Source organism: Frieseomelitta varia, unplaced genomic scaffold (assembly GCF_011392965.1).
Source record: "Frieseomelitta varia isolate USP_RPSP 00005682 unplaced genomic scaffold, Fvar_1.2 scaffold_625, whole genome shotgun sequence".
Taxonomy (NCBI): Eukaryota; Metazoa; Arthropoda; class Insecta; order Hymenoptera; family Apidae; genus Frieseomelitta; species Frieseomelitta varia.
In genome coordinates this window covers 12,109-38,503 of record NW_025110396.1, presented here as the reverse complement: position 1 = coordinate 38,503, position 26,395 = coordinate 12,109, and the positions used below count along the sequence as shown (strand labels likewise).

The window sequence follows — 26,395 nt, the reverse complement described above, 5'->3', positions numbered from 1 at the left end:
CAACCACTACTCGACGATATTTCCTCAATTTCTTTTTCTTTTTTTCTTTTTTTTTTTTTCTCTCGATATAAAAGTGAAATATACCAATTTCATATCGATCGATGTAACAATGACGATTCTGACGAAACGCCAATTTTAGGAATAAACAGGAAAAGAAAACTACTTTGGCAAGATGCGTAATAATAATTCTGCAAACGTGTAAAAGAGCGACGGTTGTACGTGCTGCGACTGAGAAAGTTAATTGCAACAAACCACGCGAAGAACCGTACACGCTTCGGAGGACTTTGATGGAGGATAATATTTATCCTCTCGAGAACAGGAGGAGGGTTAACAGTTTCGTTCGACGATCTCGCTGCGGCTTGACCCGGGCTACACGTCTCGAACGTGCTTCTTGTAGGATGTCAAAACTGCTCTACGAATTTTACGATGACAATAGGAAAATGGAAAGCATGATCTCATGGGGTTGTCGGCGGTTGCTCTACTTTATAGATACTGTATGCAACACGAGGAGGGTATTACGTATACACTGCAAGATACTTTGAGAGTCTTCCAAAAGGGTCGCGTCTCGTTCGACCGAATCTCAAAATGGAAATTTCAGATGCCTTTCTTTCTCTCTCTCTCTCTCTCTCTCTCTCTCTCTCTCTCTCTCTCTCTCTCTCTCTCTCTCTCTCTTTCTCTTCCACTCTGTTTCGAAACCGTTCCGTTTCGACCAAACCGCCTCCATAGTCAAACTCTAACGCACCGCTTCGTCGAGCTCAAGTCAAGTCTCTGATGCTCGTTAATAAAAAAAAAAAGAAAAAAAATTGTGCGCGAAACTTGCAAGCTGCAACGTCGAGTCAGACGGTTGTCTGATTTTACCAGAGACTTCACTCACGTTCGATCAAGCGGCACGTGCGTACACCTCGCCTCTCGGCCTTACGCGTGCCCGAGTTTCATCGCGAGACCTCTCGCTGACAAATGACCCATCGCGCGTTTGCCAACAAATGACCCAGTAAATGGAAACCCTCGACCTCCTTTCCCCTTTACTCTTTTTTTTTTTTTTTCTTTTTTTTGGTCTTTTTTTTCTCTTCACAAACAGTTTCGACATCGGAGGGAAGACGAAGAAAAGAAAGAAAGAAAAGAGAAGAAGAAGAAGAAGAAGAAGACCGATTTTTGGAACGGAGAGGGCACGCGTAGTGGAAAATCGGGCAAACGAAAGCCGGTCGCGACCGAAAGCCGGCGTGGAGGACCGAGGTTTCCAAGGGTTTGTTTTTAAGGGTACTACTGACCTGCTATACTATAGAGGGAGACCGAGCTGTCTCTAGAGAAGCGAGCCGAGCCCCCGAGGCTTCCAAGGGGACTCTTACCACACTGGTAGCTGCGAAGCGGCTTGGCCGGCGGCACCCCGCCACCACCTATCCAACCATCCGGAAAACCAAACAAAAACCAATGTACCCAGCTGCTCTGGTGCACGGTTCGCGTTTCTCCACCGGCGTTCGTCCCTTTGCTAATCCGCGATTCGCGAAAGTGCAACGATGCATTTGCACTTTGTTTCCGATTCCAAGCTCAACGCCTCGCGATACGGCTGCGCGAAATGGCGAGGGAAGTTTGACAGGCGTAAGACGACGAATTGGTGGTCGTATCGTTTCTCGACAGAAATTAATCAATTGCGGAATTAATACGGCGACGTTTTCTTCGACGAAAATTTTCAAGTTTAATACGTTAATACTAGAAAAATATATGAAACAGGAGGGAAGAAAAAGGGCAACAGTTGGAAAAAGGTAACGATATTTGCCAATTATTGCCATTATTACCAAACCTACTTTCGAAGAGTACGAATTTTCAAACAAAAGTTCTGAAAAAGATGAGGATAAAATTATAAATTAATTAATTGCGGGATCGCCAGGTAATAACATCAGGCGTCATCTCTTCGATTTATCATCGTCAATCACCTATTCTCGAAGAGCACGAATTCTTCATGAAAATAAATGACAAAAGTTCTGAAAAGATCAAGGTAAGATTAATTCCGGAATTCCATACGGGTAACATAGCGTCTTTTTCTTGGATACAGATCGAAGCGTAAAGCAGCGCGAAAACAAAACACGAAAGTAAAAGTTAAGAGTTCTCGCGACAGACATTTGGAACGTGGACATTTTCGTCATCTTACTCCAGTTTACCTCCGCGAATGCACTGTTTTGTAGACACGAAACGGATTGTCGTTGATCGTTGCTGGTTGATCCGCGGGATCGAAACGACCAGCGGCGATCACGGCCCGGAACGGACGCCGCGCGTATGTATGTATGTATGTATGTATGTATGTATGTGTGTATGTATGTACATCACACAGGGATTCGTGCTTGCATCCGCGAGTGACCAGTTAAGCGTTGGATCGTGCACGTTGCTCCTCGCACGATGCGAACGATGCGAACGAGTTTCCTATCTACGCGTGAAACCGCGATAAACCGTGGCATTTCTCGCGTATTGGTTGGCATTTCTGCAACAACAGCAACAACAACACACAACACAACGAGAGCGAGAGCGAGACTCGTTCGATCGTGGAGCAGAGAAAACAACGCCAGTGATGCGAAATCGGGGGTTTATCGGTGAGAAGCCAGGGCTAAGAAAGGACTAAGAAGTAAGTAAATGCGTCGAACGTTAGCGGGAGGCGTTTGAGGAGGGTGATTCGATGTCCAGTCGAAACGAGCGGCAGAGCGTGCGGTGAATGCAGCGAGCAAGGTAGGTTGGTCGATCGTCTACGTGCTCTCGGAGGAATGCCGAACGAAAACGCTGCGCGTTTTGCAAGATCGAACGACGGATGCGCTCGAGCGTTCTCGACGAAAGTCTGTCGTCGGGACACGACACACGTGGTGCAAGCATCGGTGACAAGTACGCAGGCGAGTGAAAGCGACACGTGATTGCCGCGCGAGGCTCGATTCACGAAACGACTCGACTCGACTCCGACACCCATCCCAGACAACTTACGATAGACGACGCGCACGAGCGTGTACGTGCGTGTATCGATTCATTTCCGAATCGTGCGAGTCTCGAGCGTTGCGGACTTTCGCGTACCTGGAGTGGCGAGAGGTTTCGGCTGGGTCGGTGTCGCGTTCGGCCCTCCGACCACCGACGACGCCGCCGGACTGTACGCCCTCATCAGCTGTCCTCCGCGTGGCAGGGTGCTGCTTCCTCCGACGTAGTAGCCGCTGCTCCCGGAAGTCGAGTTCTTCGCCGTCTGAAAATCGAGGAATCGAGTTATACCCTCTCGCTACGATAACCCATCGATTATGATAATTATGGTACGAACCCACTTACGTACACACTGATCCAATATCATTTTCCGTGAATGCATTTTTGAAATTGAATCTTTTTTCGAATTTCCCGGCTTTTGAATTTTATGATTCTGATAAGACTCTGGAACGTTTTTTCCTCTTTTTTTAACAAATTTTGACTCTGACTGGAACTTGGAGCAGATTTTTTTTATTGGAAAGATTTTTTTTTATTGCAATAATTTCTCATCGTTCACAAATACTGTCGGAAAAAATTAGAAAGCTCGTCTCTCCAAAAGAATACGTTATAAAATCTCGTTATAAAACGTTAGCCAAAGCATCACGTGCGTTGTAATTTTTTTTTTTTTCAAACGAAGAAAAGGAAAGCAAGTTTCGTGCGAGAAATCACGCGTGGCAACGCGTAACGCAAACGGTCGGCGATCTAGTTACAAAATATCGCGGAAGATATCGGAATTATACGTACGTATATATTAACGTAACATTTTTCGATGAGAAGCAAACGCGCGTTCAGTCGCGCAAAAAAATTGCACGCGAGTACAACCACCGGTAGAAAGTAAAATATATTCTGAATACAAGAACTTCTCTCTCTCTCTCTCTCTCTCTCTCTTTCTCTCTATTCCACAACTTGAATTTCAATTTTCACGGGAGCGTGTGCGTTCGCGCGAGTCCGGTTTCGAGAGAAAACGGTTTCCAGAGAAAGAGATCCTGGCCTTTGCCGCTGTTTTCGCCGACTGGCAATGGCAATGGCAATGGCAATGGCGACGAGGATGACGCAGATCGAGATAAATTCGTGCCATTTTGCGCGGAGGCCGCAAAGGCGAAGCGAAGAGGACATGCCGCCGATTTCACGCAGATTTTACGATCGAAAAAAACTTTCAGGTTTACCTCGACCCGATCACGAGACAGATTATCGCCCTCGGATAATCGTCGTGTTGCAACGACAAGACATAGCTTCGAAACACGCTCTTGACCGTCTTTCCTCCACATTTCTTTTCTCAAATTGCGAACAAACCTACAGAAATCTACAGAAACGAACGAAACTAGTTCCGAGTTTATACAGGGTGTTTTGTAACTTGTGGAGCCCACTTCGGGAGCTGATTGTACGCCTAAAAATAATGAAAAAAAAGTCAGATAAATATATGTCCTATCTGTCTTCGTTTATGAGATATAATGAATTTTATAAACAGAGCAAACTCTAGTAAGCTAGTTTTTCTAGTAAGCTAGAAATGGTATATTCAATTTTCATAATAATCATAACTGGGATGAAGAAAATCCACATGTTATTGTGCATTCAAGACATCAACGTCAGTTTAGTTTAAACGTATGGGCAGGAATAATTGATAAATTTTTAATTGGACCTTTTTCTCTTCATGGGAAACTAACAGGCACAAAGTACGTTGGTTTTTTTTCAGCACGCGTTTACACGAAATATTAGAGGAAGTTCCAGTCGATATTAGATTATTCGTATGCGGTTTATGCACGATGGAGCTCTGCCGCATTTTAGCCGAGTGGCTAGGCAATTTTTAAATCAACAATTTGCAAATAAATGGATTGGTCGTGGAGGCCTGCTCGTTCTCCGGATTTGAATCCATTAGATTTTCATTCGTGGAGACATTTAAAATCTATTGTACACGCAACATCGATTGGACATGCTGAAATACTACGAAATAGAATAGAGCAAGGCTTCCGATAAATTCGAGAAACACGAGGAACGATAGAGAGAGAGAGAGAGAGAGAGAGAGAGAGAGAGAGAGAGAGAGAGAGAGAGAGAGAGAGAGTAATCAGATGAATGACAAGACGCGTGCAGGCTTGCCTTCAAATGCAAGATGGTGATTTCGAGCATCTTTTGTAAAAAGTAATTAAAACAGAGAATTCATGATGTCTCATAAACGAAGACAGATAGGACATATATTTATGTGACTTTTTTTCATTATTTTTAGGCGTACAATCAGCTCCCGAAATGGGTAAATTACGAAACACTCTGTATAACAAACTCGTCACCGGTATTGTTCAACAATCGGGTAAAATCAATGTCCACCTTGGATCATCTTTGCAGAGTTAACGATCCACGTCAACGTATTTCCGTACGAAACGATCTCAAATTCACCGAATATCCGCAGGCACGTCGAAACGAACGAGGCGATTGCGAAACGATTTCAAGTCGAACGATCAAACGATTCGTCAATTGGCGCATTTGGTAGCAAGGTCCTCCTCCCTCTTCGACCGTACAGCCTGTACCCTCCTCGAGCCATGCTCGTTCGTCTGTCTCGCCACCGGCCTTGCTTAGTGTTGTTTACACGCGTCGACTGTTCGCCACACCGGCCCCGTTTCTCCTGCTCGAGCTCCGACTGAGCGCGACTGACCGCGGCTACCTCTCGTCAGTTATCCAGATTTCGGCGAGGAGAACCGTCATTTTGCCCGCTCGAAAAACGGGAGGCGAAGCCATCGACGACGAGACGAGACGAGACGAGACGAGACGAGACGAGACGAGACGAGGCGAGTCAAAACGCGGCAGAACGTCGTCGATTTTAGGAAGAGAAGCGTGAGAGAGCCCCTCTTGAGCGAGAAACCGAGGGGATGAACGAATCGAGATGGACGAATCGTCGAAACGTCATTCACAGGACACGTCGGAATGCCGCTGTCGCGATCGTTCGTTTGGTTTCACTGGGTTTCGTCGTTGTTCTTCAATTGCCCGATTGGGCGACGTCTACAAGGCAGGGACAACTTGGGACACCTATGCACAAGGTGGAATTTACACAGAAGGGATACATTCAGGTGAGAAACGACGAGAGGATTGGCATGATTAACCAATTAATCGATTACTCCCGCTGACAGACCAATTTTGAAACATTTCTCGAGTAACAAAAATTCAGAGAGACAACTGTTCGACGACGATTGTTCGCATTGACAAACATGCGAGTAAAGATTGCTTGACGAGAAGAATTCAAACATGGTATGGTAGAAATCAAACCACGAACGGCTGTCTATTCTATTTATCGATTACGTAGAATTACTCTATTTGTATAAAATACGTTTACTAGAGCGTTTATTGGCAAACTCCAAGTATATAGTATCAAGTACAAGTTGATTGAACGTGCGAGACGGAGATTGTCCAACGGAATGCGAAATCATTAAGAGCAGAAGGCTGGATTTGGACGCGTTTGAAAGCGTTTCTTTTTTTCTTCCTCGTTATCTCGACCTCGTTAGCAGCAAAGATCTTTGTGCTGGGTGGGTGATTTTTTTAGAACGGCGTGCGTGAATGGATACAGAAATAGAATTATGTGACTCGATAGTTTACACAACGCGAGCTTACACACAATATCAAACGGTATCAAAGAAACGAATGAATCTCGATCGAGTTGTTGGAAATTGATTTTTGGAAATACAGGATGGTGCAACTGGCCATTCTTGGTCTTCGTTTCCGAGAGACTCGAGCCTGAAAACTTCTGGGCTGAACAACGCTTGAACGTAACTAATTGAACCAGCTAAATTCCAGCGTACGTGACAAAATTTTATTTTCAAACACGGAATATCGCCGTTTGCGTGGCCGGTTGCACCACGATCTCGGAAACGAAACGAATTTTTATGTCCTGTTTTCGAGCTCGTTACGGCAATAATCGATCGATTAGAAACTAGACCAGTCGATCAACGGACTAAGAAGATTGATGCATTTGCTGCAGTTTCTGCGGTGGGAGCTGCCGGTACCGGAATTCACCGAGTTCACCTTCTGTTTGTGGATGAAATCGAACGACCTGACTCACTCCCATCCGATATTCTCCTACTCGAGTAAGTAAACGTTTTCTTTTTTTTTTTTTTTTTTCCTCCCTCTCATATTTATCGAGTGATACTTACTTTCCGGCGCGTGGCATCTTTACGCAACCAAGAAAGCAGTCACGAAAACTATTTTCACCGCTCAGGGAATCAGTGGCTTGTGCCGGCCGGTCGCGGCTTTCATATTACCTTGCCTCGAGCCGAAGCGGCTTTTACGCAGCGTTAGAAGACACAGAGCGGTGCAGTGCCACGAATAAAATAAAATAAAATAAAATAAAACGAGCATCCGTTTCGTTCAACTGTCGCTTGATGACCTCTGCTACTTTGTGCAATTCCCGGCGATACACCACTGTCGACATGGCCGTTTCGGAAGTCGCTTTGGACGAATTTGGGCTGCACGTTTTTTTGTTGATTAATTTTCGCGTCGACGAATAACTCCAAGTTGCACAGGATTTCTATCTGTCTCTCGAGAACAAAAAGTGAAATGGAATTAATGGAAATGCGTTTGCTTCCGACAGGGAATGAACGAGAACGGTTGGTCCGATCGTGGATCGCTCCGCGCGGCGGAAGCGTTCACCTTGAGATCGGTGGGAAGCAGGTGCTCGCGGTGGCCAGCGACATTCGCGAGAATCGGTGGTACCACATTTGTCTAAGCTGGGAGAGTGAGGCTGGCCGTTACGGACTCTGGGTCGACGGTCGACTATGGGCTCGAGGTCGCTCCGTAGAGGTTCGGTCGATCGATTTTTGTCAAAACTTTGTGTCTGTAGAAAATTTGAGAAATGTCGTGACATTCGATCGTTTCAGACGATAGGACACACGATACCGAGCGGAGGCGACATGGTGCTGGGCCAGGAGTACACGGACTTTGACAAAGGGCTGGACGACGGTATCGAGGGCTCGGTTGTGGGCTTCAACCTCCTTCTGGCCTCCGCTTTCGACGCGAGCAATCATCACCTCGAAGCCACCTACGATACGAGCCACGCCGCGGTTTCGCATTTTCTTGAGAGAATTCCAACGAAACTGACGCATGGAGCCGACGATCGCGCAACGATTCAGCTCGATTCTGCGTTCTCGCCGATCTCCAACGAACGTCGAGGACGTCGCTACACCGAGAACGCCGTGTCTTATCCCGCGTTGATCTTCGTCTCTCCTCGCACAGAGGAGGCGATGGTTGACGATCGTGACGCCGTAAACGCGATGAAACTCGCCGAGTGGGAAGAAGAGCCTCCGGGGCTCCGATTAATCAAATTGTCGTACGTACGTTGCGAGATTGGAAGAGGAAGTCCCTTCATTGCCGGCGGATCGATGCTCATCTCCTGGACGAGAACTCCGGTCCGTGTTTTCGGCGGCGCCATATTGAAGAACGTCGAGGGCACGTGCGGCCATTTCTAGGATCTGGTACCTAGACTGACCATAGTCAGTAGCCGCGGTGCGCACGAGCATTGGTTCGCATTTTGTTCAGTTTCCGGGAGGTTTTTAGAGACATTGTAAAGAGCAGAGAAAGACTTTGGATCGAAACTGGCTCGGAACGGGATCGGCACAGTTTTCGAACGCGGAGAGAAAGCGTTTAATTGCAGAGTGAAAATCCGAGTGGAGGTCAATTTAAGGTTCGTTGTCTCAACGACGTACGATTTACATGCGTAATTATATGTTATTGAGAGTGTGTTAATGACGATTGCAGAGCGACTCGAGATAGCGGCGCAAGTATTTATTTTTAAATCAGATCGTGTAGCATAATTTTACGTTGTGCATTCACGGACGAAGCTGATTATGCGAGCCAAAGCGTGTCTATATTCTAGAAATTCTAGAATCGTCCACTGGATCATTTTTTTTTTTTCGTTAATCAAATTATACAACTTGTTACTGTATAAATACGAATAAATTATGGAACTATTACATAGAATTGAAACAGTCGGCACAGTTGGACTGATTGTCGTTACTGAATGAGATACGCTATGGTTGTCGAAATGTTCTTTGTTATATTTTCTAAATTATGCATTAATGAAATTCTTCTAGTTTTGTAAAGATTCTACTGAGAGATGGATAGTTTTAATTGAAACAATCTTAAGATTTTCAGCAACGTGACTGAGAAACTTTCAAAGGTCCCTGACAGAATTGAAAAATTACCAATTGGCCGTTTTGACTATTCTGGCGATTGGATACAGAAGCAAAAGAAATTATTAACAAATCTGTCTAAAGAAGCTAGAACGAGTTTGTTCCCTCTTCGTTTAGAGTAAAGTACGTTTTTGCTTTTACAAATCATCCTACGATCATTTAGAATCGTGACTCGTCATCATTGTGAAAATCAAACGTCGCGGTTTGGTCGTGACACTGGAATTGGTGTCACGACTAGGATCGCGCGGATTTTATCGAGGCTTCAAGCTGTGGAGAATTGCAAATAAAACGAGTCGATATTTAGTTGACGAGAGAGGAGATTTTCCAGTTGCACCTCTCATCCTCTGTGACACAATGAAGTACGGACGGCGGTGTTTAGGTACTGAGACAGGAAACTATATCGTTTCGGACCTCGCGAAAGAAACGCGAGAATGCGGGTCGTTGCGACACCCGTAGAAATCGGATAGAAAACGGGCAGAGCTTTCCTTTTACGTGCAAACGTCCGCCAGGACAGAAGGGGAAATCTCGTTACGAATGCAAAAATTACGTTGTCTCTGTATCGAGATCATACTCTCTCGCTCTTGCAAACCTTTGGTCAGGTTTCAGTTTCACGTGGCGAATCGAATTTAGCTTTCGATGAATGAATCGACCGATCTCTTTCGTTTCTGGATTTTGTGTGTGTCGCTCGTCTGCGTCAACGCGTTTCGCAAACGAAACGTACAAAAGCAACAAGATGGTATTTGTCAAGCGTAACAGTTTGATGAGACGTTAAACGACGATTTGATTGACGCGAGTACATTCAGTAGCGAGGAAACGCGACGTCATTGTTCTTTAAATCTGTTGCTCGTTTCTAGATAAGATCTAGGTTGCTACTACCGGAACGTAGTGCAACAGCTTGCTGCAATCTCAGAAAGAAAAAAAAAAAAAAACAACCGAGAGCAGAACAAACGCCCGACGTTACAAAATCAAGGGACAGATCGATATCGCTAAGCGAGGCGGAAAAAAAAAAACACACACACACACACAGAAAAAAAGAGTAAAAAAGGTCGCGCGAGTACCCTTTTACGCGCAACTTGAAACATAGCCAGGAATACACTAACCAGTGTGTCGATCGTCGATAGAAAGAGAGAGAGAGAGAGAGAGAGAGAGAGAGAGAGAGAGAGAGAGAAATATGCAGAAATCGACTCGCGTTTTCGACCCATTTCCCGGCTTTCTTTCCATAACGGTTCGCGAGTACTTTCGCCCACGACCGGATGCACAGTGGCACGCACGGTTATGGTATAATGACCGAGACGAAACGAGACCAGACACGTCGGTAATTCGCGTACAACGAGTTTCGTAATCATTCTCACGAGTTACGCGGCCTCCGCGATCCATATAGGGCGGACGCGGTTCTTATCTCATACGTTTATCCGCGTTGGTCTCTTCTAGAGATTCCATCTCTCTCTCTCTCCGACTAGTCTTTTTAGCGAATTAATCTGAGAGAAGGAGCTGAGTCGCATCACGCGACACCGCGTCTCATTACACACGTACATGATCGTATATAAGAAATTTCATTTCTCATCTTTAGAATTTAAAACAACGAGAATTCCAATAGACGTTTCATCGAGAACCACTCAAATCCAATGTGACACAACTTCAAATGTTCTCGACGAAAGACTTGAACGTAATTATCCATTATCGATGTAAACTTACACCATTTGCTACTTCCACTGTCGTTGCTATTCGCGCGATGAAATTGTGTCACTGTCACCAGTAACACACAAGTCACGTTAGAAAACTCTTTATTAAATTTCACGAGACGCGTAGAATAAAAGTCGGATAAACGAGAAATCTTGAACCTAAGGAGATCATCGATTTAAATCCAACTCGACGAGTACGGGAGTGTGACACACATTGTTGAAGCAATTGCAGACACCACACGGTTATGCAACGCGACGCGTGCCGAGTCCAACCAACGATTTGTCCGAAACATGTATCTCCGAAAAAAACTTTCACCGGTCCAAGAACATTTCTCAACGGGCGAGATTACGAGAGATGGAACGATCATCGTCATCGTCGTTTCGCACGTTGGATTTCTGCTGGTTCTCCAGGGGTCGAGAGTCCCGACTCGTATCGATTTCGACCGTGAAACCGAGAAACCTTGCCGGTGTTTAACACGTACCGTGGTGCAAGGGCGTGGAACTCGCGAGGGCGTTGCGTGACCACCACACGACGCGGGGAGAGAATCGACCGTGTGGCTCTCGGTGCCGGAGCAACTTCAAGTTCCGTTTCCCCGATTCGACGACCCTGGTTCGTACGATTGCTTTCACTTTCACCGAAAATCGTCTGGTCAGGATTTCACGGGATTTCATGCTATATCTCTCTCTCTCTCTCTCGATGCTCTCGCCTGATCAGTGGCCTCGTGGTGTGGTCACGTAACCCATCCGAGAGGCGCGCTTTTCTTCTCGCGTGAAACTAAACGTTTCACGAATCAACGTACGGAGCGTACGAGCTTTCGTTTGTATATTTTACGACGAATTAAACAACACGCTGTCTTATTATTTATTACTAGCTATTTCTGATTCTTCACTTTCAGCCAACCGAATGACTTCCGGTTCTTTGTACAGCGATACATTATACGTATGTGTGAATAGCTATTTACACGTATCTATCCCAAAAGTATTGAACTAATGTAACATGTCTGTAAATACAACTAACTTTAAGTGATTAAAAATAGCTAGACTCTGCTACATTGAATAATTACATTGCTCGATCCTGTAATTAGAAACGTAACGAGACACGAAACGTACTGTTTCGCGTCTGTAAAAAAAAAAACATCTATCAAAAACTAGAAATTGGTCACTTTGACCACTCTGGTAGTTCTAGAACGTCATTTCAACGTTCCAGTCGTGCGAACACGCTGCCAAGTTTTTCGAGAGTAGTACTCTGCGCTGTTTGGAAATTACTTCGAATTGTGCATCGAGTCGAATCGAAGAGTTTACAAGAAACAATGGTAAAGGTTTGCTCACGTGAGTCGGCGCTCCGCTAAACTCTTGCGGAATGTCGTTTTTTTTTTTTTTTAATCGTTTCCATTGTGTCGTAATAAAGACACACACGACCGACCAGTCTCCTGTTTAGCTTCCTGTTTACCGTTTCGCTCCCGGTCCCTTTTCTATTTCCTCTAAAAGTCATCGCTGTCTAAAGTCGATCTGCCTAAAGGGGATCGATGGAAAATCGACGCCAAATCCGGTGCACAACCGCGATTTACATAACCGCGAAACGGTTGCGCAAACAGTTACGCAAAACAGTTCGTTAACAATAGAACGAGCGCAAAACTCGTATCGGAGGAAACCAAGGCACGAGGAATAGGGAAAGGACACACGCGTTCGAATCTTTAAAGATATCTGTCGTCGTGGATCTAGAAAATTGTTCGACCACCAGTACCAGCTTCGAAGCGCGCTCGGCCGTTGAAAATTCGAGAGGATCGATTAATTGCGCTAAACTGTGAGAGGAGAAAGAAAGAAAGGAGAAAAAAAAAGAAGAAAAAATTACTTGGAGACCACGTCACGAAGGTCCGGAGTTATCTGGGTTAAAAACGAACGGTGTCTGCCTCCCGGCGAACGAATTGTTCGCGATCGACTGATTTTAACGAACGCAGGACCTCCTTTTAATTCGGTTTCCCTTCTAATCGGAGAACCGGGACTCGAGGCGAAATTAGCCCTGATTTTTCTCCCCGGTCTCTCTCGAGTTTCTTTCTCGTTCTCACACAGTTTCACGCGGTTTCTGTCGGGCGAAATTTGAAAAATTGCTCCTCGTGCTTCTCCTATCTAAACTCTCGCACGTAAAGCCGATTTTTTTTTTTTCTTTTCTTTACCCAGTGCGCAATCGCGTGGATTCACGGCCATTACCGACTCGCGAACGAATCGATCGAGTCGAGTCCCCGCGTCCATTTACCCTGATTTTGATTTTCTCAAGAGAAGAACAATCACACGGATTTCTCAGATACTCGTGCAACTCGTCGCGAGTTTTCTTTCATCGGTTCTCGATCGTCGACGCGACGCGATTTTTCCAGACGTGACCGCCCACGTACATCGATTAGTGATTACTATAGCTCCTCAAAATGATATTTGTCCTAATGGTAATAATACACATCCTAAAAATGCAGTTGCTACTGATAAAAATAAAATTATTTTATCAATTAATCAAACATAATTAAGTTTAAGTGAATAATAAAATAAATTTCGTCTGATATGAAGAACATAAATTAATAAAAAATAAAATGATGCCCTATTTACGAATTAAACGAATTAATCATCCTGAATTTATATCTTTTGTAATATGAGAAATTCTTTAAAAAACAAGATCAATATTTGGACAATAATGTATAGATAACAAAAATAATCCTGAAATAATTTGAATTATTAAGAAAATTCCTAATACTGATCCAGACACACGTAGTTCTTTCACGCAGAATCTTTCACTTTCATTTTCCAGGTGTCGTCCTTTCGCCGTGCCCCGCCGCTCTATCCTTCCGGTCTTTCGCGGAGAAAGGGACAACAGTTTCATAGGAAGAGAGACAGGTTTCAGAGGAGAGGAGAAGCCTCGCCGGTGCATTTTTTCAGAAAAGACGTTTCGTTGAATTTGTGTAAATATATTGCCTGTGCAATAATTATTATACTGACCACACTTGAACATTGCTGGAAAATAGCTGACTTGGTCTTTGTCAATAGGATATTCAGTGGTCTGATCTCGTGCCCGATTATCATTGAAATGTTCCTTTCAGATCACTACGTCATTCTGAATTGCTTCACACTGAACACCATCGAACATACTATGGCAATGATGGCGAACCTATGACCCGCGGGTCGGACACTGATACACGCAGGCTTTTTAAATGACCCACACGTCGATTTTTATAAACTTATCGTCATATATATATAAAAGAATTTTAACTATTTTTCGAACTCCTCTTTTCAAGAAATGTTAAGAAAATTACAAGTGTTCGGTTAGAGCTTAAACGTGAGAAATAAGTGCATAATTGTGTTTTACGGAGGATTTATGACTTGGTTATATGTATACATATAGATATTTTAAGTCTTAAATGTTATACGAGTATAGTTGTGTCCAAAAATTTTATGCAGCGCTTACGATTAAACAGATGTAATAAACACTAAAAAAACACACTAGATTCCATTCTCAGAATGGATAGTTTTGCTAGTTTTTTATATAAAAGAGAGAACAGACAATAAAAAATATTAAAAAATAAAGTATGCATATCTAATGTATAGTGTAGGGGTGACTGGGCACGATGTCGCCCCTTTTATATCAATTTTTTGACGTCGACATTTACTTTTTACTCTTCACTTGCAAAAGTAAAAGTAAAGGAGGAGTTTTTAGAGGATTATAAAAGTGAGAACCAAAAAAAAGTAGTTTTTAACCATCCTTCCCTCCCCCTTTCCAAGTGACGCCACTGACTTAGTGACCCACGAGCTAGTACTAAAAAAAATAACGAACAAAATTTGATCTACTTCTCAAAAAGGTTCGCCGTCATTGTACTTCTATAACTCGTACAATCGTACATTTATTAACGCTAGTAGTGCACGTTGTTTTCACCCATTCATTCCCATTTTTCGAACGCTCATTATCTGGTATTTCCTTGTAATTTTTCACTCAATCTCATGCCTCGTTACATTGAAAAAAATTTTTACAACTGCATCACTTTTTCTACCAACGGGTATTTCTTTACCCGTGAAAAATGAGTGAATAAATAAATATTCGAAAAGGTAAATTACGACATGGACGATACATCGTCTGATAAAGTTTTCGTTTCTCACGAAAAATTCGCAGGTGTATTGAAAAAACGGAGTTACTTTTTGACCTGATGGAACTTTGATCCGGCAATTTCCTTCACCTCCATTTCGACGCGTGCAATTTAATCGCGAGCGGCCTGTCAATTCGAACGTGAAACTGTCGTTTTTTTTTTTTTTTTCCTTTTGTAATCAATAGCCTGGCTAGCCTTCTATATTTCCAACGGGCGAATACACACGCACGGCAAGAAGGCGAAACGAAGAACCTCGATTGCCTCGATCGAGGCGCCGGTCGCTCGATCCGCTCGATTCGCTCGATTCGCGTCGTCAGAAAACTCAATGGAGAGAATTCTCGAGAAGGGAATGGAGATTCGGTGGTCGAAAGCATCGGGGCATCGGAACTTGTTTAGGAGAAGAGGACATTTTCTGTCCCGGTTGTTTCGTAATGTTCTTTTCTCGGAGGAGGACTCGTCTGCGACTTTCTCCTCCGCTTCGATCGATTCTTCCGCGAAAACGAGAATATATCCGGCGCCGGTATATCGATTGGACGGCGAGCGAGTGAAAATGAACGCGGTCGATCGATCGAAGCGATTACGCGATTAGACGTGTTTTTTCTCGCCGTGCATTCTCGATCGTTACTTAATTAACAGTTCAAGCCTAAGCTGCGCTCGCGAAGGCCGACCGCTCGCTACCTTTCTTTTATCTCGATGAAAGAGTGCCCGCCCGTGATTCACGATCAATTTTTTCCTTTTCTCTCTCTCTCTCTCTCTCTCTCTCTCTCTGCTTCGAATTTTCAAGGTAACCGCGCGAAAAAGTTTTCCTACCAATTGACATTGATTTTTCCAACATTTGCGTGCGAGGAAAGAACCGTATATATTTTCCGTATCATTAACGTAACGTGGTAACGTTCCTTTCACGACTACATTATATTGTAACAATTGCTCGTTTTGACTTTACCGAGCGTTAAATATGCGGATCATGGGAAACGATTTCGTTTCTAATAATGTTGCAAATTTCTAGACAAATATGCAGATTAGCGTCCAAATGCCAACCTACTGTGCCAGAGTACAACAATAAACAACGTTCCAGAACAAATTAATTTGTTCCAGCGTACTTCGCTTCGTCGCGCGTTGCGAAATGAACTGGAAAATTTCGAGAGAGAGAGGGAGAGAGAGAGAGAGAGAAAGGAGAAATATAGTGGTTAAAGTTGGGTACGTAGAGAGGAGAAAGAGTGCATCCTGCGTGCCGGTATCGTGAATCGCAGGATGGCCGAGAGACTGTGAAAGAGAGAAAGAAAAAGGGGAGTCAAAGCTGGTAGGAGGTGTGCACACCTCTTGCGAGTTTACGTGGCCTACGACGAACAGAACGAGCGGACAGTTACCTTTCTGTTTCGAGACCGCGAGGATCTACCTCGTGCCACCGCCGCCGCGAGTCAACCCGGTGATTGCTTCTCTCGGTGAGTTGTTCTCTTCCCTCCCTGCCCCTCGATCCGGATTTTTCGCCCGGAACTTCCCTGCTATTCGCCCTGCCCGATATCCATCGGAGAAGACATATATACGTATATATACCGTGCATGTACGGTCAGCGCGTCAGCTTTCAATCCTCCGTGGAAACCACGCTGGCCAGATATCGAAATAACTTTTGAAATTCCGATGAAAAACGGGGATCGTTGTCTGGAACGCCGGGAACGCCTCGGAAAACCCGGAGTAAATAACGGGGATATTTCAACACTTTACATATATACATATATATGTGTGTGTGTGTGTATGTATCTAATCCTGCTGTAGTCGGTCAGGTCCTCTTCTACGAAAGTAATGGACAGGTAATTGTCAAATTAATGCATCGGACAATGCTTGCGAAATAACTTTCAGATAAGAATAAGAAAAAAAAAACTTATATTTTTTTTTCTAACAAGATTTAAACGGAAGAACGCAGAATTTTAAATTAAAATTTTTAAATCGGTCGTCGATGCGTTTATCGGGAGATTAGGGAAAGTCGAGTAACTTTCAAAGATCAAACTGCCAGAAATAATTTCGTTTGTCGATGTGAATCTGTTTTGAGAGTGATTCCATCCGAGGAAAAAGAAAAAAGAAAAAAAAAAAAAAGAAAAACAAAAGAATACCATTTTCCCGTTAAAAATTGCATTTTCCAGAGAATCGATCACGCTCGAACGTTTGCCCTAGTTTTTCTAGTTTTCCCGCGTTTTCTTTAAACCGTATTTTAATCCCGTTCTTCCTATTCCCTATACGATTTCTCGTTTGCATATTCGAACGAAGAATTGGATTCGACAAACGAGAGTTTCGTTCAACGCAGAAACCTACTCGACGACACCTACGGTGGTGGTCGAAACATTAATTTTCCAGTTTAGAAATTTTATACATTTATGACTGCGTACTTTAGATAATCGGATAATTTTTAACAAAAGCTCGTGTTCTTTATTTCATTATTACCTTGCTACAAGGTTACTCCAACGTCTTTGCTACAAATATTCTACTTTAGTCTAATCGGTAGTTGTAGCGATAATGGACCATTGACCACAAGAAAATACGCAAATCGACCTACCCCGCGCATCGTCGTTAGCTTCGCCAAGCTCCTTGGCTGCTCGATATAAAAAATGAATGATTCTCGTTTGTTCGTTTCGCTGCTTTGAATGAAATTTTCGCAACAAGCCCGCGCAACGACGAAACGCGTTCGAGGAGGCTTCCAGCCAACATTCAGTTGTTCCTCCGCTGCAAGGGGAATATCCAACGCGCCGCAACGCGTGGATTGTCTCCCGATTTTAATCGTTCAGCACCGTACCGTACCGGTGATTCATCGTTTATCGTTGGCGCGTTTCGCCAGTATGTTTTGTGTTTTATAGCCAAAAAAAACTCGTTCATTTCGCGTAGAGAGTTCCCCACGGACATGCTTCCTCGAGAAATGGAAAGTACGCGTCAATTTTATGCGTAAAAAAAAGATACAGTTATCATTTCTTATAAAACGAATATACAGACATCAATTCTAAAGAAAAAGAGGATATTCTATGGGAACAACGTTGTCCATCGAAATTGGTGACACTGTTTGATCGCTTCTTTTGTCTTTCGAAGATTGTTACTATTGGACAAAGAAATCAACAGTTTCTAGGTAGAATAATTATTGTTGTTAATACGTGCTCGTTGTTCGCGATCGACTTAACGTAATGATATTAGAATCCTCTCTCTGTATATGATACAACACAGGAGATAAAATGGGAGAAACCCGTTTTTTTCTTCTTTCTTGAGTTCCTTTGAGTATCTTTAGTTTGGACAGCATTGTTTTCGAGGATGAACAAGTACCATAGAATATTATTCTCTAGATGAATGAGTAAAAGTGATCGCTTGTCACATTATTCACAGATTCACTGCTGCCTTGTATTTCATAATTTCACCCGTGTAAACACTTTGCGCGATTCTCTGTTCTCAGATGGATCGAGGGGAAGGAATGATGCCGATCTTTCGGCTTCTCTACGGCCTGCTATCGTGGGCCATGGCACGGGCCATCTCCACGTCTTGGAACCCCTCGTTCACACCAGCCACCATTCTACATCAGGGACCCGCTCTGAATATTTACGAAAGCGGCGCCGCGCAATCTCTCTACGACGTAGAGGGTTCGTTGCTGTTGGCCCAGCAGCACCACCAAGACCAATGTGCTCTTTACAAAGTCGCGATGAAGCAACAATTCTACTTCGAGGTGAGAGAGTGAATTCCATGTTCCTAATTGTACATTTATGCCGATTGATCATCCCCTCCTCGTGTTCCATCTATATTCCTAATTCTGTTCTCTATATTCCATATCCCTTCCAACGTAATTAATCATTCCCTCGAATTGTACGAACGAAGATTTCGTGCAGTGGTTGCGTGTTGCGAGGATCCCGCGGTCGAGGGAGTTTTCACACGAGCGTGAAGAAAAGAAAAAAAAAAAACGACGCGAATCGCGACAACGAAAGCGAGAAAAATTGCCCCACGCGTGGAAATGTGTCGCTCCTCCTTGTTTTCGCGAGTCGTTGAAATCGACCGACTTTGTCGTCCACTTTTTTTTGTTTTCCACGCTATCGATCAAAGTTATTGACGAAAGGAAAACACCTTCGATCGATCGAACGTCCATCGCAAAGTCGAAATTTCCTCCCTCGCGAGTACAATTTTCGCACGCGTAAATTTTTCTGATTCTTTCGAATTGTCTGTTTCCCGCACATTCTCGATGCAGAAGAATTTCGCGAAATCACCGGACTTTTGTTCTTCTCGGATGCGTTTTCCCCGCGGCGTGTCATTTTATCCAACGAAAATTAATGGTCGATCGATGTCAAGGGACGTCGACGCGGAGCAATTTATTACGCGTGTGAGCGCGAGTGCAGGAAGGAAATTACGGCAGAGACCTTGCTCTCGCGAAATGGTTAAATCTACGAAGCAAACGACCAATTACGCAACGAATCGCTTCGCGCAAGAACGATTAGGCGCTTTCGTTTTCTCACCCAAGATTCATTCTACGTGGAAAAATTAAAAACAAAACGAAAAATTCATTTCAATTCTTCCTTTCGTTATTATTTTCCCGCGAACGATTGAAATTTACGTCTCGAGAAGTGCATCCGTGCATCTTCTTCCGTTTAGAAAATGGCAAAATGCCAGAGCCATTCCAGAAATTTTGTTACCAATTTTCTCTTCAATTTCAGTCTTTCGCCAGTCGAAGTTTCTGAACGACTGCTCGAACCAAGTGTTCTTCGATTGACAGAAAGAGCATTCATCTGGCAAAGAATTACATTTCCGGTTTATATTTATCATTGTTCGTGTTTTTTTTTTTTTTTTTACGTGGAATCGGCCTCTCCCGGTTATATCACCTAGTTATGGCACTCTCTTATAGGTAGGAGCCGATTTGTCGGTAGAAAGCGAAAAACAAGCACGCGGAAACTCGAAGGGGGAAAAACTGCTTTCTGGGGAGGGGGGAGGGAGGGGTTAGGCGAGTGACGGGTTTTTCCCGAGCGAGTTAAATCGTGCAAGAAACGCGTCCCGATCGCGTAATTCCTCGCGCGTGTAAACGATGATGAGCCGCGGATCTCGCGGATCTCGCGAGCCGACGCTCGCTTTCCATCGATTAACGTTACGTACACGTATACTCTTCTCTTCCGCAGTACGTTCACTACAAGACGGAGCTGCCAGACATCAAGGAGTTCACCTTGTGCATGTGGACGAAATTCTACAATCACAGCAACGACCATCCCTTGTTCTCGTACGCAGGTGAGCGACGCTGCTAGCTTCCTTCTCCTTTCACCCGTCCCTTTGTTTCTTTTTCTTTCTTTCTTTTTTTCTTATCCTCTTCTTTATCCTGAAAAGGAGTTTCGGACGAGCGAAAGTGTTTCTCTACGCGTTTCTCGAAGATCGAAACTGTACGTTTCTCGATGTATTGAAAACGAGAGTGTTTCCCTCGGGCGAGAGAGAAAGGCGCGAACGAAGCGAACGAGCAAACTATATACAAAAGGGCTTCATTGGGCCATTGAGGACCCAGCCAGTTGACTCATTCTAAAATGGTCAAAATGGCCATTTGAATATTTTTGAAGATTCGAGTGATTCTCTCGTAAAATACACAGATGAAATCTTGAGTGTCCATGTAATATTGTAAAAACTATAAAGATTTTCCTGTTTCTTTTATTTTTTTACTCTTTCAACGTCTCTGGTGGAAATTTTACGCTCCAGTCACACGTAGTTTCGACTAGTTTTAACACTAGAACTACCAAAATGGCCATATCTGAATATTTTTGGAGATTCGAATGAGATTCTTTCGTAAAATGCATAGATAAAAGCTTGCGTGTTCATGTAATAAGTGTAAAGAATTTTCTGTTTGTTTTGCTTTTAACGTCTCTGATGGAAATTACGCTTTGGTCGAGCGTAGTTTAGCAGCCGTGGTCCTGGAAACTCCGAATTTAGAGAAACTCAGAGTTAAATTAAACAAATGTGAAAAAATAACGCAAGAGGCTAGGCGTTTCGTTCGGCTGGAGATACTCGTCCGAGGAGGATCGCGCAACGGTTCGAATTCCAAAGAAACCCTCGGAACGTGTTTCGCAAGCGAGCTCTCGAGGCGAACGTGTTCCGGCGAATCGCGCGTAAATACGCCAGAAGAATGAGGCAATCCCGCGAAACACGTCCGACGATTTTCCCGATGTTTCTCGGCCGTATTCATTTACTGTAATGGACAAATGTCCAAACGCTCGCGAACGGAATTATTATTCGCCATGTTCTTTTTCTACCCCTATTTTTCAACGATAACAAATATCGTGATGTTTGGTGATTTTTTTGTTTTTTTTTTTTCTTTTAATTTCGTTAAGAACGTTCACAATCGATCCTCGTTGAGGATTATCAGTGAGTCAGAGTGGCACGCAGAATAGTTACTACTACTAGTGTCGATTAATGAGATACACAGGTTCGGATGTTCATTTATATAAATCTGTAGCAAAGGTCCAGGGGCTAGTATCCCTTTAGTCTTTAGTATCTCGCGCGTGGTAGACTGTAGAATTCAACAGTTGAGTGACCAAAGGATGTGCAGATGTGATATTTGATGGAAATCGATCCGTAAGATCGTATTTTGGAGATATGCGTGTCAATGATATTTCGTGTGAACGTGGGAGGAACGTTTCTCCGAGATCGGCCGTTAACCGCCGATTGAATTTGGTTTTCAAGTCGGGGATCAACCGCGCGGGATTCTCTCCTGGGTGGCGAACACCGCCAGGAGTTCCTACTACATGATGAACATCGACGGGCACAACTTGTACAGATTGAATTATCCGCTCCGATTGAACAAGTGGTATCACTCGTGCCAAAGCTGGAACGGCCGTACAGGAGAATGGCAGATCTGGGTCAACGACGAGCGCGTAGGTCGCGGGTTCAACAACAGGGTAAGTGAGCTTCGCCCGTGCTTTGCTTTTCACCGCGGGCTTTCGGCCGCGCACTCCACTCGCTCTCGAGCGCCCCCGTGAAAAAATTCGCGGCCGTGAAAGCGACGGATGATCGCCAACGCCCGCGGAAAATTATAAAGTACAGGTACATACTTCGATGTACTCTGTTAACGGCTGCGCAACTACCAGAATGGTCGATATCTCAATTGGTCGATTCGTGATTCGTTTCGTTAGAAGAAATTTCAGCGTGTTTTTCCCAGCGATTTAAATAGTTTTTAGTCGCAAAGCGTGTAAAATAAGAGTTTGTGTGTACTGAAATGTCTCTGGTATACGTATATATGGGGGAAGAAATTGGCAACAAGCCAATAACCAACATCTACCGTCGTAAAATAACTTCAAAAAGAATCGAGACAGGCGTGAGAAAATGCGTCGAATTATCACGTAAACAGTACGGAACACGTACTGTTTTTTTCTTTTGGAACGAGTTCGAAGTACTCGGGTTTTTCCAACGATCGTTTCCAATTCAAACGTCGCACGTGGAAACGAGCACGCACGTACTTTGAATTCGCGTCTGACGAAGGCTTACGCGACAACTCGCTTGGCGGGAAGAACGCACGCGAGTTGAACGAGCGAGCAATGCCAGGGTCTGCTTGTTTTTCGCGCGTCAATTTCTCGAAAGTCGGCCGCGCCAGGTGGCGTGGCGTAGCGTGGCGTGACGCCCAACTCGAATAGAAAGCGATCTTCGGAAGCGGCGGCTGCGTTCGACCGCTGGATATCGTATCCGGTTCCAGCACGAGCCATTTCTCTCATTAAACTCGCTTGCGTAACCTCTCTCTCTCTCTCTCTCTCTCTCTCTCTCTCTTCCTTTCTTTTTTCTCATCGCTCATCTCGAGTCGAACCGCCGCCGATGCAAATCGCGCGAGAATCCCCCCCCCCCCCCCCCCGAGGACGAGTCCCTCGTTTTTCCGGAAGTTGTCTCGCGCGCTTTTCCTCTCGCCTTCGTGTCTCGTCTCCGCGCGAAAGTTATTGCGCGTTACCAAGCCGATTCACACTCTATTTCCTCGGAAACGAGAATTCCACGCTCCTCGCGCTCGCTAGCGACTCGTGAATTTTCACGGAGATCCTCTCCGCGGAGAGATAAACTCGCTGCTTTGTGAAAAGAAAATGAAAAATGGGCACCGATAGTCGATATAGTTGTATTTCTTCATTGTGGAAAAGTTCCCACCTATCCTGTTTCCAATGGAAGGGAAAAGATTTGCCGTTCGCGGAAAGGCGAACCCGTGGCGTTATACGTTTCGTTTCGGTGGATATCGAGTGAAGCAGCGACTCGGCAGGCTCGCCCGGGGCGATAAACGGATAAGCGTAATCGAAGAAGGGAACGCGCGGTGAAAGGAATTTTACTATGCCCCGAGATAGAAGGTCTTGCGTCCCGGTATTATCCGCGCGCGTTCGTTCGCCGGCTGAACGAACGAACGAACGAACGAACGAACGAACGAACGAACGAACGAACGAACAGTCTCTTCTTTCTCGAGAGGTGGTGGTATTCATCAAATTTCCTGTTCGACCAACATTTTCGCTGTTATGCTGTTTCCTTCGTTCGAGCAAGAAAGCGAACGCGTTCCCACGCGTTTTTGTGGAAAAACTTTGTGCTCTATGTCCTTTGTTACACTATGTCGCCGACTTAACAACGATCATTCTCGACTCGGTGAAAGTACGAACGAAAGTACGTACGCGATTGACAAACGAAACCCTTTGGCTAATTAGCTTGCTTGCCGTTTCTCTCGGTTCGTTAGCTGGTCCGGCACGTCATCAAAGGGGGTGGAGTGGCGATCACAGGGCAGGAGCAACGACAGCTGGGCGGCGGATTTTTGGAAGGCGACGAAGCTCCTCCAGGTGAGAAACGATGTTGTTTGGTTTGAACACGGGTGATTCTTTGCGTAAAAAATAAGTCGAATAAGTCGAATTTGACCAATTTGACCGACTGAGAGAGATGGACAATCGAGACACATTAAGTGTACTCTTGACTCGTTGTTAGATATCTCAATCTAAGGTAAATCGGTCTACTTTCGCCAAAGTTTCGCTTCGTAACTCTCAGCGTCCTGTGCCGGGGTCATTTTGACCCACACGAATATCCCGCTAATACATATTTAGGGTTTGTCCGGACGGATACTGCTCACCGATACTGTACAGAGTGACGGTCCTCACCGATATTGTACCAACGCAGTGACAGACACCCGACTCATATAGGAACATGTACAAGTATAAGCAACAAATAATAGTCACTCATGAATAATAAAGTTATATATATATTTACTATGTCATTTATGTCAGGAACGTCTTGTGCAGATTGGACAAAGAAAGATTGCTCGTTGGCAATGAAGACATTGCGTCGACAAATAGAAACAACGGAAAAAAGTAGTAAAAAGAACAAAAATAATAACAGAAACGGTAAATTAATAATAAAAATAGTAAAATATTGAAATAGTGCTGAAAACTAAAATCTGAATAGTAAATGCAAAAATAATATTAAATACTAAATACAAAAATGGTATAAAATACTAAAAGAAATAGTACAAACTATTAAATGCTAAATATTAAAATACTAAAACAATAATAAAAACGCTAAAATATAAAATAAACTCTGAAATAAAATGCTGCGCGTCTTTCTTTCTCAGAACGTTACCAGAAGCTGATTTTTTTCGTCTTTAGTCGTCGTCGCTTTGGCAATTTGGCGAACACACGGCACACAGCCGCATAATCACTAATGCACAAGCAGCTCCCAACACAGGTGAAAACTGTGACCCCGGCACAGTAGGCGGAGGGTTATTCCACGCAATTCGACGTGGAAATTCATGGATTTCGTCGAATCTTTCGTCGACTCCTTTGTTCGACGAACAAAGAAAGAAAAATCAAGTTTGCTCTTCAGGATCCGGCGGGCTCCTCGGCGAAATAACGATGGTGCAGCTTTACGGGGTCGCGTTGACAGCCGGGAAAGCCCACAAGGACCACAAACATCATCACGCGAATCACTACGAGCACGATACCAGCAACAACACGCCCAGGCCTACGCGTCCTCCTGTAACCGGGCCACCCCTTCCGCAACATCCCTACCTCACTGCCGGACAAATCAATCATCAGGTGCGTATCCATCATCGTACGGAATTCGTCTCGGAATTCATCAACGCTACAACTACCGACGACCAAAGTATAATATTTCAGTAGCAAAGAAATTGAAGTGCAAGGTACAAGAACAAAATTGAACGATACAAGCTTTTATCGATATATACATATATATACATATATTTGATTAAAAATCATTCACGAGTATTTAAAAATACACTGTTTTAAATGTATAAAATTTCCATGGAGAGATTGTCAATTGGTCATTTCGACTCCTTTTTTTTTGGTAGTTGTAGCGTTAAACGAACCGAGAGCGATCTTCATCTTTCTCCTCTTTGGCGAGTAATGGTGAAAAACGAGAAAGGGAGAAAACACGGTAAACGATGGTATCGTATGGTGAAAATTCTCCAGGTGAAAATCAATCCAGGATCGCCGCTACAGATCGTTCAGAGTGGAGTGATCCTGAGGCATCCAGCGGTGATTCCACGCAATCCAGCCCCTCAACCGTTACCACCCGCGAATCCCAATTCCGTCGTCGCGACAGCGTTCCCCCTGCAATCTAGCCAGTTCTTCGGCAGTCTACGGTCTGGCGTAGGTTTGCCCTCGGCGAGCGGAATAACCGACGTGGCAGCCAGCCCGTCGTTCCGCAGTCTCTTCAAGAGAGAGAAGAAGGATTCGTTGGCGATTGAAACCGGGAGCGAGGGATCGGAGGACGCGACCGGCCGAGTATCCGCCGTGGCGAAAAGGGAGATCGACGCAAAGTCGACGGAAAGATCTACCGATGGAAAGGTAAGAGCTTTCGCCGAAACGCTTTCCAAAGGGAGTATTCTGGTGTGAAGTGTTTTTTTTTTTTTTAACTTTGTCGGGGAATTTTTTGCAAAGAAACTTTACATCACACCTTTTGCAAGTCAAATTGACGTTTCAAAATTTTTTTGCGACGAAAAAAAGTTAAAAGTTAGTGGCACTGCATACTCTCAAACATGGCCGCTTTTGAAAAAAATAAAAAAACGTGAATGGTATGAGTTTAACTATAGCAGGTACCAAAAGAAAAGAAAAAAGTCGGTAATTAAACATGTGGCGATACTTTGAAGTTCGATTGCCGATTTTTGCATGTTTCTGTCAAACTTCGGAAGCCTAAAAAAATATAAAAAATAAAACTTGATTCTGACAGGGGCTACAGTCACACGTGTACTAAATGCGTACTTCAAACTTTGAGTCAATCAAAGTCGAGTAGATTTTGAGATATCGTGGACACCGTTCTGAGAAACATAGTTTCCAGAAAAATGCCTTTAAAGTTTAGTATTGCGGCAACAATGACGCTGCGGTCGTCGCGTTCTTCAAACAACCATACAATTTCGTTAATTTTAGGTGTTCACACGTTACAGGTTACAGAGATTTATTTTTGAAACCATGTCCTTTAAGAATATGCAAAAAAA

General features: G+C 44.1%; 3 protein-coding genes across 19 annotated transcripts in view; 2 read left to right on the top strand and 1 right to left on the bottom strand.

Annotated features, from left to right (window-relative positions):
* LOC122534678 (coiled-coil domain-containing protein AGAP005037) overlaps nucleotides 1-26,395 on the bottom strand; it is a 57,611-nt gene that overhangs the window by 24,754 nt on the left and 6,462 nt on the right. For 13 of the 16 annotated variants that reach the window (XM_043665550.1, XM_043665541.1, XM_043665538.1 and 10 more), the window contains 2 exons: nucleotides 3,049-3,211; nucleotides 1,269-1,406 (listed from right to left, as the gene is read on the bottom strand). In XM_043665550.1, the coding sequence (XP_043521485.1) occupies nucleotides 1,269-1,406; nucleotides 3,049-3,211 (301 nt within the window). The remainder of the gene's footprint in view (nucleotides 1-1,268; nucleotides 1,407-3,048; nucleotides 3,212-26,395) is intronic. The other 3 variants (XM_043665552.1, XM_043665547.1, XM_043665537.1) reach the window with 2 other exon arrangements.
* Nucleotides 5,444-10,117, top strand: LOC122534684. Its single transcript, XM_043665566.1, has 4 exons — nucleotides 5,444-6,041; nucleotides 6,947-7,052; nucleotides 7,556-7,764; nucleotides 7,842-10,117. The coding sequence occupies exons 1-4, from the start codon at nucleotides 5,844-5,846 to the stop codon at nucleotides 8,427-8,429; spliced, it is 1,101 nt and encodes a 366-aa protein (XP_043521501.1). The 5' UTR covers nucleotides 5,444-5,843; the 3' UTR covers nucleotides 8,430-10,117.
* LOC122534680 overlaps nucleotides 16,218-26,395 on the top strand; it is an 11,737-nt gene continuing 1,559 nt past the window's right edge. The window contains exons 1-7 of one of the 2 annotated variants that reach the window (XM_043665559.1): nucleotides 16,218-16,397; nucleotides 18,383-18,649; nucleotides 20,082-20,187; nucleotides 21,625-21,839; nucleotides 23,633-23,732; nucleotides 24,766-24,977; nucleotides 25,371-25,748. In XM_043665559.1, the coding sequence (XP_043521494.1) occupies nucleotides 18,383-18,649; nucleotides 20,082-20,187; nucleotides 21,625-21,839; nucleotides 23,633-23,732; nucleotides 24,766-24,977; nucleotides 25,371-25,748 (1,278 nt within the window). In that variant the 5' untranslated portion in view covers nucleotides 16,218-16,397. The remainder of the gene's footprint in view (nucleotides 16,398-18,382; nucleotides 18,650-20,081; nucleotides 20,188-21,624; nucleotides 21,840-23,632; nucleotides 23,733-24,765; nucleotides 24,978-25,370; nucleotides 25,749-26,395) is intronic. The other variant, XM_043665560.1, reaches the window with a different exon arrangement.